The 13,264-nt window shown below is 43.5% G+C and overlaps 1 protein-coding gene across 1 annotated transcript in view; it reads right to left on the bottom strand.

Moving 5' to 3' along the window:
- Positions 1 to 2,650, bottom strand: part of cfap77 (cilia and flagella associated protein 77) — a 77,005-nt gene extending 74,355 nt beyond the window's left edge. The window contains exon 1 of the mRNA XM_035786380.2: positions 2,056 to 2,650. Within this exon, the coding sequence (XP_035642273.1) occupies positions 2,056 to 2,158 (103 nt within the window). The 5' untranslated portion in view covers positions 2,159 to 2,650. The remainder of the gene's footprint in view (positions 1 to 2,055) is intronic.
- Positions 2,651 to 13,264: the final 10,614 nt, after the last annotated feature.

Here is a 13,264-nt window from a genome sequence, read left to right as displayed (position 1 = left end):
TTATTTTCTAAAAATGTTTCAGTCCAAACAAGAACACAGACCCTGGTCTAGTGTCTGGCAAAGACACCCTTCACAGCTGAGAGGAGTTCATCGTGGACTTCTCAAGAACATTAATCAAAGCAGATATATAGCTCTTGAAAAGGGGCCCAAGTTCTCCACATTTCTGAAGAAACACTGCAAGCAGGGAGGGTATATCCCAGCGCCATCCCATCTGCGTACAGAGTACTTGCCAGAGCTCTATCCACAATTTTAGCAGGATATCAAAGACGCTGTAGAGGGAAAGGATCTTTACTGTATGTCATCCTTGATGAGATGACCGATACCTTGCCATTCTATTTAAACCAGTGGGTGAATGACCTGTTGAAGCAGAACTGGCTTTCTTGGATGAAGTCAAATTTACCACGGTGTCCCAAGCTTTCCTGTATCAATAACATGGGGGTTGACTTTAACAATGTGTGGGCTTTTGTAAGCGACTCAGTTAGCTACATGAAGAAGGCTTTCACTAGCATCTTGAAGGGCCTCTTCCCCAACTCTGGACACGTCACCTGCTTTTCCCATCTCCTGAGCCTGGTGCTGGAGGTTTTTCCAGAGGTTTTTCAGGATGTGAACAGGCTGTGTGCTTTGGTGGAAAAGGTGTTGGGCACCCCAGCGTCATCTGGAGCAGAGATAATTCATGCTGGAAAATGGCCATTCTCCTGCGAGTACATGGATGTGCTCACCGACTTCACTACGACCTTATCAAAAACAGTGAAGTATGTCCAGAACCTTTGTGAGCTGCTGAGGGAACACGAGGCCTAGCTGAAGGCCCAGGCAGTGTTCATTGTGGAGCATAGTGTGGAGATAAAGCTTGGAGGAGACCTCTGTGCCAATAGCCCACAACATCGCCAGCAACCTGGAGGACCTGCAAATGCAGTTTGAGTATGGCAGAACAGCTGGGGCTGACAAATGGCACCCTCATACAACTGAGCTGCTGTGGCAGCTTCCAGAGGAAGACAGGCTCTCCTGCACCGAGTTGTTCCAATGGCAGCAGGCTCAATCAAGCTGCAGACCGTGCCGGAGAAGCACCCCTGCATTCACCTGTTCAAGTTACTGTCACTAACTGTTCTAGATCCAGCCCAGGGGGTAGGCGCAAGAAAGGACATTAAGGACTGTCCATGCCATCCCTGCTCTGAGCCAGGTGTCTGCAGAGGAGTTGCACAGATACATGGGCATCGACAAGGCAGATGCTATGGAAGTCAGTGCAGTGGACTGGTGGGCAGCTAGGGAGGACAAGACAGCCTTAGCTCACATTGCGGCGATGCATCTGTGCCTCCTCACTACCCCAGTGGATGTAGAAATACTTTTTTCAAGATGCTACTTAGTCAGCATAGAAGGAGCCTCATAGAGAAAAATGACAATGTTGTTGATTGCAAAGTATTGAGCACCAAAAAGAATGTCAGTCACACCCACCAACTCTACCACTCTTTCTGTGTTTTGGATTGAAGCAATTTGATAATTAATCAATAGTTATATGGTGAATGGAACAAAGACAGAATGGTTCACCTAAACTATTTGGCGTTAATGTATTTATAGATGGATTCGTCAATGTATCATTTGTATTTATTTATATGCCTTCGCACTTTATGTATCATACTTACGATAAAAGGATCATATACCGTAAAGGTTGAGATTGTGTAGAGGTTATTTTTGAATGAGCTTTAGTAGAAAGATAACCGTAGGTTTATTGTCATCTAAGCATTTATTTACATAAGCCATGTTACAAAATAATGTTTCTACCTTAGAGGCAAAAAAGCTTTCCGCAGAATTTCAGCAGAAATCGCCGCAGAAAATATAATAAATCCCCGCAGATTCCGTTTGGGTTTGGTTATGATCAAAAGCTAGCAAGAAATCAGCAGCAGCTAAGGCCAGGGTCAACAACGTTACTATACAACTGATGAAAACCATTACAAATGACATAGTTTCAAAATAATATAACGTTATTCATATCAGAGGCAAGAACTGCAATTTAGTTTTTTGTAGCTAGATTACAAATGAAGAAATCGACGACATACATACCTCTGTACTTCCTGTTGGTATCTTCTGTTGTTATGGAAACGAGACGCCAAACATTGACGAAAAGTGTACACCAAACCAGAGAGAATACAAATAGGAATCCCATTGGACAATGAATGGAGGAACATATAACGGTCTATCTAGCAGACTGTAGACCAATCGCGTTCACGTTGTCATGTTTTGTCACGTAGTTGCTAAACTAATCGTCATGCAATCCCTTCTCAAAGTCAGGGTATGAGTCGAGAAACCTGCCTATTTTCCTCGAAAGTACATAAGGTCACAATTCCAAAGCAATACGGTATTACAAGAGAACGAGTTAATTATCTCACATCTCGGAAAATGTGTAATGTTGTAGTTCTTGTTGACGAAATTAATGCTAATATTGGGTTTTTGATCTGGCACCCAGTTTGACTCCCATTCACTATTTGAAGGACAGCACTCCTTGTCCTATCATGAGCAAGGTACATTAATATGATTCCAAAGGAGTTTCCCAACTCCTCAAAAGTACCGACTCTGAGTATCTCTGACCAAACTCTGTGGGTTGCACCTCCGTCACTATTGTCGCGAGATTGCCATTGTTGTCAACGTTCTAAAGACGCCTCTGCCATATTCATGCTCAAAAGTAGAACGGGGCTAATGACTTTGAACTACGGAATGCCGGTTGGGTCTTTTTGTGTCAAAAAATATACACATCAAATAGCACTTAAAAAAAAAAATGTTCCCCCTTATTTTTTAAATTCTTTTTTATTAACAACAAATCAATACAGGAAGTAGATGTGGGAACACAAGTCACTTGAGTGGGTTGAGTCACTGACATGATCTTCCTGTCTGGGTTGGTGCCCCCCCTTGGGTTGTGCCGTGGCTTTGTGGGCTATACTCGGGCTTGTCTCAGGATGGTACGTTGGTGATTGAAGATATCCCTCTAGGGAGGGGGGGCTGCTTTGGCAAAATGGGTGGGGTTATATCCTGCCTGTTTGGCCCTGTCCGGGGGTATCATCGGACGGGGCCACAGTGTCTCCCGACCCCTCCTGTCTCAGCCTCCAGTATTTATGCTGCAGTAGTTTGTGTCAGGGGGCTAAGGTCAGTCTGTTATATCTGGAGTATTTCTCCTGTCTTATCCGGTGTCCTGTGTGAATTTAAGTATGATCTCTCTAATTCTTTCTTTCTCTCTCTCTTGGAGGACCTGAGCCCTATGACCATGCCTCAGGACTACCTGGCCTGATGACTCCTTGCAGTCCCCAGTCCACCTGGCCGTGCTGCTGCTCCAGTTTCAACTGTTCTGCCTGCGGCTATGGAACCCTGACCTGTTCAAGGGACATGCTACCTGTCCCAGACCTGCTGTTTTCAACTCTCTAGAGACAGCAGGAGCGGTAGAGATACTCTGAATGATCGGCTATGAAAAGCCAACTGACATTTACTCCTGAGGTGCTGACCTGTTGCACCCTCGACAACCACTGTGATTATTATTATTTGACCCTGCTGGTCAACATTTGAACATCTTGGCCATGTTCTGTTATAATCTCCACCTGGCACAGCCAGAAGAGGACTGGCCACCCCTCGTAGCCTGGTTCCTCTCTAGGTTTCTTCCAAGGTTTTGGCCTTTCTAGGGAGTTTTTCCTAGCCACCGTGCTTCTACACCTGCATTGCTTGCTGTTTGGGGTTTTAGGCTGGGTTTCTGTACAGCACTTTGAGATATCAGCTGATGTACGAAGGGCTATATAAATACATTTGATTTGATTTGATTTATAGAGAGTCTTAATAGCCTTACAGAAATAAATCCCCAAAGCCAAGTCTCTCAAGGGAGTGGAAGAGGAACTGATACTCTACTGTGTCGAATGCTTTATAAAATGTAAAAATAATATGAAGCTATCCTCAGTTATTAGGTCTGAGTAGTCAAGTATGTCTAATACTAGTCTGATATTGTTAGAAATATGTCTGTTCCTCATAGATCCAGACTGTGTTTCATCAATGATTGCATCCATGATTTCTTTAATTCTTTTTGCAAGTAGTAAGGCTAATATCTTATAGTCATTATTAAGAAGACACATTGGACGCCAGTTATCGATGATCAGCACTTCTTTTTAGGCTTAGGTATCAGTGTTATTAACCCCTGACTCATTATTTTTAATACTCTCTAAAAAGACTTAAAATAGGAAAGGAGCTACTTGTTCAGAAAATAATTTATACAATTCTGATGTAATTCCATCCACACCTGGTGATTTATTGTTCTTTAGATGTTTGATAGACTCTATAATCTCAACTTTGATGGGTTAATCACACTTAGATTCTGTATCACTGATAGAGTGAACATTATTCAGTGAATCAAAAAACATATCTGTGGATTCCTGACAGTACGTAGAGTTATACAATTTTCTGTAAAAATTGCTGCAGTATTTACTATACATTTTTGGTCATGTGTAATAACACCATCAACATTTAACTTATGGATAGTGTTATTGTCACGCCCTGACCTTAGAGAGCTTTTTATGTCTCTATTTTGGTTTGGTCAGGGTGTGATTTGGGGTGGCCATTCTATGTTCTTGTTTCTATGTTTTGTATTTCTTTGTTTTGGCCGGGTATGGTTCTCAATCAGGGACAACTGACTATCGTTGTCTCTGATTGGGAACCATACTTAGGTAGCTTTTTCCCACCTATGTTTTGTGGGTAGTTGTTTTCTGTTTAGTGTTCTGCACCTGACAGGACTGTTTGGGGCCATGGGGCAATTTAGAAGTAGCCCAAAATCCTGCAACCCGCGACCAATACATTTTCACCTGTGACATAATTTTCAAAAAAGGCTTTCCAATAGATGTTAGAATATTACTGCGGGGACTTGATTTCATTCAGCCACAAGCTCATTAGTGAGGTTGGGCGATTAAGCCTGGCTCGAAGTCGGTGTTCCAATTCATCCCAAAGGTGTTCGATGGGGTTCAGGTCAGGGTTCTGTGCAGACCAGTGATGTTCTTCGACACCAATCGACAAACCATTTCAGAATGGATCTCGCTTTGTGCATGGGGGCATTGTCATGCTGAAACAGGAAAGAGCCTTCCCCAAACTCTAGCCACAAAGTAGGAAGCACATAATCGTCTAAAATTTCATTGTATGCTGTAGCATTAAGATTTTCCTTCACTTGAACTAAGGGGCCTAGCTACGCACCATGAAAAAAAAGCCCCAGACCATCATCCCTCCTCCACCAAACTTTACAGTTGGCACTATGCATTTGGGCATGTAGCGTTCTCCTGGCATACGCCAACCCAGATTCGTCCATCGGACTGCCAGATGGTGAAGCGTGATTCATCACTCCAGAGAACATGTTTCCACTGCTCCACAGTCCAATGGTAGCAAGCTTTACACTACTCTAGCCGATGCTTGGCAATGCGAATGGTGATCGTAGGCTTGTGTGCGGCTGCTCGGCCATGGAAACCCATTTCAGGAAGCTCCCAACAAACAGTTCTTGTGCTGACGTTGCTTCCAGCAGAAGTTTGGAACTCGGTAGGGAGGACAGACGATTTTTACACACTATGTGCTTCAGCACTTGGCGGTCCCGTTCTGTGAGCTTGTGTGGCCTACCACTTCGTGGCGGAGCCATTGTTGTCGTTGTTGCTTCTAGATGTTTCCACTTCACAATAACAGTGCTTACAGTTGACCAGGGCAGAAATTTGAACTGACTTGTTGGAAAGGTGGCCTCCTATGACAGTGAGCTCTTCAGTAAGCTCTTCTTCTGCCAATGTTTGTCTATGGAGACTGCATGGTTGTGTGCTCAATTTTATACACCTGTTAGCAATGGATGTGGCAGAAATATCCGAATCCACTCATTTGAAGGGGTGTGGCAACAGTTTGGAGAAGGCCATTTCCTGTTTTAGTATGACAATGCCCCCTCCATACTAAAATGGTTTGTCGAGATCTATGTGGAAGAACTTGACTGGCCTGCACAGAACCCTGACCTCAACCCCATAAAACACATTTGCAATTAATTGGAATGCTGACTGTGAGCCAGGCCTAATCGCCCAACATCAGTGCCCGACCTCACTAATGCCCTTGTGGCTGAATGGAAGCAAGTCCTCACAGGCTCAAGTCTTTTTAGAGAATTTGGCAGTATTTTCTGTGAAGGAAAATACATTAATGAGTGAGAAAGTTAGACGCAGAAATATCATACCTTCAAGTTATGCTAACCACTCACCATTAAAATAACAGTGGAGGTTAGCATTTTGGGGGTATGATATTTGTGCGTCTGTATCACTTATCATTATTCACAATTCATTCATGACTGTCCGTAATCATGGTAGCATCCACATTCTTTTTTACAATAAAAGTGACTCCAAGATGACACAATTACATAATTGACCATTCAATTCTATTTGGCACAAAATAATGTGAAACACAACCAAAACCAAAACCAAATGCATCCAACAAGTTTGTAGAGTCACAAGCTTGATGTTATCATTGCGTGCTAAGAATATGGGACCAAACACTAAACTTTTGACCTCTTTAATACACATAAGTGAAATCCCAATACTTTTGGTCCCCTAAAATGGGGGGACTATGTACAATACGGTGAAAATACCTTCAAATTAAAGGGGACAGTCTGCACTTTAACCTAACAGTCATTGTAACGAACTGCAAAAATCTCTGAAGCTGGGGACTCTTACCCCCTTTACTAGCTTTAAGCACCAGCTGTCAGAGCAGCTCACAGATCACTGCACATGTACATAGCTCATCTGTAAATAGCCCATCCAATCTACCTCATCCCCATACTGTATTTATTTATTTAACTTGCTCCTTTGCACCCCAGTATCTCTACTTGCACATTCATCTTCTGCACACCCTACCATTCCAGTGTTTAATTGCTATATTGTAATTACTTCTCCACCATGGCCTATTTATTGCCTTACCCCTCTTATCCTACTTCATTTGCACATGCTGTATATAGATTTTCTACTGTATTATTGATTGAATGTTTGTTTATTCCATGTGTAACTCTGTGTTGTGTCAAAATGCTTTGCTTTATCTTGGCCAGGTCGCAGTTGCAAATGAGAACTTGTTCTCAACTAGCCTACTTGGTTAAATATAGGTTAAATAAAATAAAATTAAAATAATTTCAAATCCAAAGTGCTGGAGTAGAGAGCCAAAACAACAAAACATTTGTCATTTGTCCAAATATTTTTTGAGGTCACTGTATTTACAAATAAACACGTGACTGGCTCAACTGTTCTGGGGAACTACTGTAAGCTTCATAATGTAAAATAATGTGAGGGGTGAAATGAAGAACGCGGTCAGTTTTATCTCCTAAAGAATTGCACAAGTTCACTGCAGGTTTTTACTTAAAGTAGCTACAAATATTTTTAAAAAATTGGAAAAACTACAAAGAAATAGTTTCAATGGTATTGAAAAACCATCCTGTAGCTGTTTCCAAATACCCCGGTAAACGGTTTACCGGACAAGCTTATATACAAGTATGTTTAAGCTTACATAACTGTTGGGAGTGAAGTGGCCTGCACTTAGTCTTAATTCTCCAGACAGCGGTAGCGCTGGAAGGTGTCCCAGGCACTGTTTATGGCCACGTCACATCCCTCAGATCCAATGAGGATCTCCAGTTTCTTACAGTGCGGCACCAGCATAATCTATAGAGGGCAATACAGGAGATGGAATTAAATTTAGTATGGAGTCAAAGTCCCAATCTAAAATCCTTGTATAATCCATAAACATTGGTTAAAAAGGTAAACATAAATAGGGCACTGGTGTTTGAGGAAGGTGGAGTGATACTGTACATATGTGCTGTGTCATCATAAGATGAGTTGGTGACTCACAGGTCCAAACTCAGCTTCCTCTGCCTCGTTGGTGTAGTGGTCCAGGGCGATGAAGTAGAAGCCAGACTTTGCCTGGTTAAACGTGTTCTTTCTACATACACTGACCTGTCTCCTCAGAAAAAATAGGGGGACATCTTCCCTCTTTCTTTCTACGTGTCCTTGTTTTGTATGTCGTGTTCTGTATTATTTGTTCTGCACCCAGAACTCTGGGTCTTGTTGTTCCTGTATGCTCTTTTATGTTTAGATAAGAAGTGTATACCTGTCATGTATACCTATACACCATTCTTGTGTGTGTTTAATAAAAATATTTGAAGCAAGAAATCGCAGTCTTAGGTCAGTTAGGATCACCACTTTATTTTAAGAATGTGAAATGTCAGAATAATAGTAGAGAGAATTATTTCTTTCTTTCATCACATTCCCAGTGGGTTAGAAGTTTACCACACTCAATTAGTATTTGTTGGCATTGCCTTTAAATGGTTTAACTTGGGTCAAACGTTTCGGGTAGCCTTCCACAAGCATCCCACAATAAGTTGGGTGAATTTTGACCCATTCCTCCTGACAGAGCTGGTGTAACCGAGTCAGGCTTGTAGGCCTCCTTGCTCGCACACACTTTTTCAGTTCTGTCCACACATTTTATATAGGATTGAGGTCAGGGCTTTGTGATGGCCTCTCCAATACCTTGACTTGTTGTCCTTAATATATTTTGCCACAACTTTGGAAGAATGCTTGGAGTCATTGTCCATTTGGAAGACCCATTTGCGACCAAGCTTTAACTTCCTGACTGATGTCTTGAGATGTTGCTTCAATATAGCCACATAACTTTCCTTCCCCATGATACCATTTATTTTGTGAAATGCACCAGTCCCTCCTGCAGCAAAGCACCCCCACAACATGATGCTGCCACCCCTGTGCTTCACGGTTGGGATGGTGTTCTTCGGCTTGCTAGCCTCCCCCTTTTCCTCCAAACATAACGATGGTCATTATGGCCAAACAGATCTATTTTTGTTTCATCAGACCAGAGGACATTCCTCCAAAAAGTACGATCTTTGTCCCCCCCCATGTGCAGTTGCAAACCGTAGTCTGGAGCAGTAGCTTCTTCCTTGCTGAGTGGCATTTCAGGTTATGTCGATATAGGACTCATTTTACTGTGGATATAGATATTTTGAACCTGTTTTCTACAGCATCTTCACAGGGTCCTTTGCTGTTGTTCTGGGATTGATTTGCACTTTTCGCACCAAAGTACATTCATCTCTAGGAGACAGAACGCATCTCCTTCCTGAGCGGTATGACGGCTGCGTGGTCCCATGGTGTTTATACTTGCGTACTATTGTTTGTACAGATGAACGTGGTACCTTCAGGCGTTTGGAAATTGCTCCCAAGGATGAACCAGACTTGTGGAGGTCTACAATTATTTTTCTGAGGTCTTGGCTGATTTCTTTTTATTTTCCCATGATGCCAAGCAAAGAGGCACTGAGTTTGAAGGTATGCCTTGAAATACATCCACAGGTACACCTCCAATTGACTCAAATGATGTCAATTAGCCTATCAAAAGCTTCTAAAGCTATGACATCATTTTATGGAATTTTCCTAGCTGTTTAAAGGTACATTCAACTTAGTGTATGTAAACTTCTGACCCACTGGAATTGTGATACAGTGAATTATAAGTGAAATAATCCGTCTGTAAACAATTGTTGGAAAAATGACATGTTTCATGCACAAAGTAGATGTCCTAACTGACTTGCCAAAACTATAGTTTGTTAACAAGTTGAAAAACAAGTTTTAATGACTCCAACCTAAGTGTATGTAAACTTCTGACTTCAACTGTATATGTCTATTCCTCATGAAGCCAGATTGGGTCTCTTCTATAATTGAGTCCAATACTGCCTTCATTCTTCTTGCAAATATAGAGGCCAATATTTTGTAGTCATTATTGAGCAGACAGATTGGACGGCAATTATTGAGTAGAAGTATGGGAACAGGTGGTCTTTCTTGGGCTTAGGTATTAATGTAATCAGACCTTGAGTCAAACTGGGAGGGAGAGCATTGTTTGCAATGCTTTCAGAAAATACCTCCAACAGGAATGGGGCTAACTGTTGAGAAAAAGTTTCGTAAAACTCAGATCAGTACCAGGAGACGTATTATTTTTAAGGTGTTCAATAGAATAAATGATCTCCAACTATAACAGCGTCATCACACTGTTCCCTCTCAGCCTCCCAATTGATTTCACACCCCCCAGGGAGTCAAAAAAAAAAGAGTTGCGGAAATCTCACAATACTTAGAACTATATAAATTCCTGTAGAAATTGCAACTAACGTTAGAGATTAATTTGGGATAATCTGTGATGAGACCATTATTTAATTGTTGAATTGTATTGTTTTTAGAGTGGTATTTTTCTAACCTGAAAAAAATAAGTAGAATTTTGTTCACCCACCTCTAGCCACTTCTTCCTAGATCTGACCACGGCTCCCTCTGCTTTCAGTTTATACATATCATCCAACTTTTTTTGTAGCTCAAACAGAACAGATTTGTCCTTCTCTGAGATGCTTTTGAACAGCTTTTAAAAAGCTCCCAGTTATTACTGTATGAATTGTCATTTATAGCTTTGTTCCAAAAGTGTGTAATTAAAATGTGTATCTCCATCTTGACCAACTCATGTTTTAATATAGTGTCACGGCTGACTGAAGGACTGGACCAAGGTGCAGCATGGTAAGCGTACATTTTCTCTTTATTAAAAATGATGCCGACAAAACAAAGAACAAAACCGTGAAGCTTTGGGCTATGTGCCCTGAACAAAGTCAAAGTTAACTTCCCACAAAACAGGTGGGGGAAAAGGGTACCTAAGTATGGTTCTCAATCAGAGACAACGATAGACAGCTGCCTCTGATTGAGAACCACACCCGGCCAAACACATAGAAATAGAAAATCATAGAACATAGAACAGACTGCCCACCCAAATCACACCCTAACCAAACCAAAATAGAGACATAAAACGCTCTCTACGGTCAGGGCGTGACAGTACCTCCCCCAAAGGTGCGGACTCCGGCCGCAAAACCTGAACCTATAGGGGAGGGTCTGGGTGGGCATTTCTCCGCGGTGGCAGCTCTGGCGAGGGACGAAGACCCCGCTCCACCTCTGGCTTGGCCCACTTAGGTGGCGCCTCTAGAGCGGGGACCCTCGCCGCCGACCCCGGACTGGGGACCCTTGTAGCGGGCCCCCGGACAAGAGGGAGACTCTGGCAGCTCCGGACAGGAAGGAGACTCTGGCAGCTCCGGACAGGAGGGAGGCACAGGAGGCACACAGGAGACCGGGCTGGGGAGACACACAGGAGACCTGGCTCTGGGAGCAGGCACAGGACTTACTGGGCTGGGAGGACATCCAGGAGGCCTCTTCCTTGGCCGAGGCACCTGATACACTGGGCCGTGGAGGCGCACTGGTGGTCTCGAGCGCAGAGCTGGCCCCACCCCTTCTGGCTGGATGCCAGCTTCCACCCGGCAAATGCGGGACGCTGGCACCGAGCACACTGGCCTGTGAATGCTCCGCCTCGACACTGTGAGCATCACCCCATAGCACGGGGCCTGACCAGTCCCATGCTCTCAACGGTAAGCACGGCTCAGGTCTGCTTCCTGACTCTGCCACACTCACCGTGTGCCCCGCCAATTTTTTTTTTGGGGGGGGGCTGCCTCTTGGGCTTCCTTGCCAGCCGTGTTCCCACATACCGCTGGTTCCTTTCTCCAGCTGCCTCTGCTCTCCTAGCTGCCTCCACCTGTTCCCATGGAAGGTGATCCCTTCCCACCAGAACCTCCTCCCATGTGTAGACTCCCTTGCCGTCCAGAACGTTCTCCCATGTCCAGGAGTCCACCTTACCATGCTGCTTGGTCCTTTGGTGGAGGGTGATTCTGTAACGGGATTCGTCCTCCTCTGACGAGGAGTATGAGAGATCGGACCAATATGCAGCGTGGTACGTGTTTGTCATGTTTTAATGAACAAAATCACTGAACAGTGATACAAATACTTATTTTCCACCATAATTTGCAAATAAATTCATAAAAATCCTACAATGTGATTTTCTGGATTTCTTTTCCTTCTCATTTTGTCTGTCATAGTTGAAGTGTACCTATGATGAAAATTACAGGCCTCTCATCTTTTTAAGTGGGAGAACATGCACAATTGGTGGCTGACTAAATATTTTTTTGCCCCACTGTATCTAGGTAGCCTATGTTGACCACCAGGCACAGCCTATGACAGTCCTCAATGAAGAAGGTTGATTCAGGATACGTTGATGAAAGCGAGCCCTCCGATGAAGTAAGCCGCTTTCTCTTCTTTTTGTGCTTTTTCCACAGCTGGCCACGGTTTCTCTCTCCTTTCTCTGTTTGCTTTCAAGAGGTCGTCAGCAAACCGCAGATTGTTATTACGTAGGAAAGTAGATTTCTTGGCTGCTTTCCAAATGGTATCCCTATAGATCCATGATATGAACTGGAGAATGACATCTCTGGGCTTGGAGTCACCCTTCCTTCTCATGCCGAGGTGATGTACAGTGTCGACAACATGCTGCTAGCTTAGCCTTCTCCACAGGTAGGATAGCTTGGCAGACTTTGATGGTCTCTTGCTGCACATTCTCCCCATCTGCCTCGGGAACTCCATACAGTTTCAGATTCCACCGTCTGGAGTATCTTTCAAGTTCTATGATTCTTCTTTGGCAAGTCTATCTTTCCCTCCTCCTTTTTGACATGCTTTTCAATGTGGACGACCTTCTTCTTAACATCCTTGATTTGTATGCATGCAAAGTCAACTGTTTTTTTTAAGCCCTCGATTTTCATTGCGTTGTCGCCAAACATTTTCTCTATGGCATTGGACCTTGCATTGATGAGCCTGGAAAGAGTGGCGACAACATCCTTATTGGCAGCCGCATCTGGGCCCAGTTCAAACATGCCTTTCTTGGAAGCTGGAGGTTAGCTTGGGGTTATAAGCAAAGAAGGAAAATCCTTGTCTTACACGGTTAGTGTCATGGAGTCTGTCAGACCAGTATAGTTGGGGCAGTTGTCAATCAAAGCATTTGCCTCCTGTGTAACGACATTGGATAATGCCTGAGCATTGCTAGCTGAGGAGGTAGCCATAAATCAATTTTATTTATAAAGCTCTTCTTACATCAGCTGATATCTCAAAGTGCTGTGCAGAAACCCAGCCTAATGCAAGCAATGCAGGTGTACCACGGTGGCTAGAAAAAATGCCCTAGAAAGGCCAGAACCTAGGAAGAAACCTAGAGAGGAACCAGGCTATGAGGGGTGGCCAGTCCTCCTCTGGCTGTGCCGGGTGGAGATTATAACATAACATGGCCAAGATGTTCAAATGTTGACCAGCAGGGTCAAATAATAATAATCACAGTGGTTGTCGAGGGTGCAACAGGTCAG

The sequence above is a fragment of the Oncorhynchus keta genome, chromosome 14 (assembly GCF_023373465.1).
Source record: "Oncorhynchus keta strain PuntledgeMale-10-30-2019 chromosome 14, Oket_V2, whole genome shotgun sequence".
In the NCBI taxonomy this organism is placed as follows: Eukaryota; Metazoa; Chordata; class Actinopteri; order Salmoniformes; family Salmonidae; genus Oncorhynchus; species Oncorhynchus keta.
The sequence above is the reverse complement of the archived record's forward strand: the minus strand, read 5'-3'. Positions and strand labels throughout refer to the sequence as shown.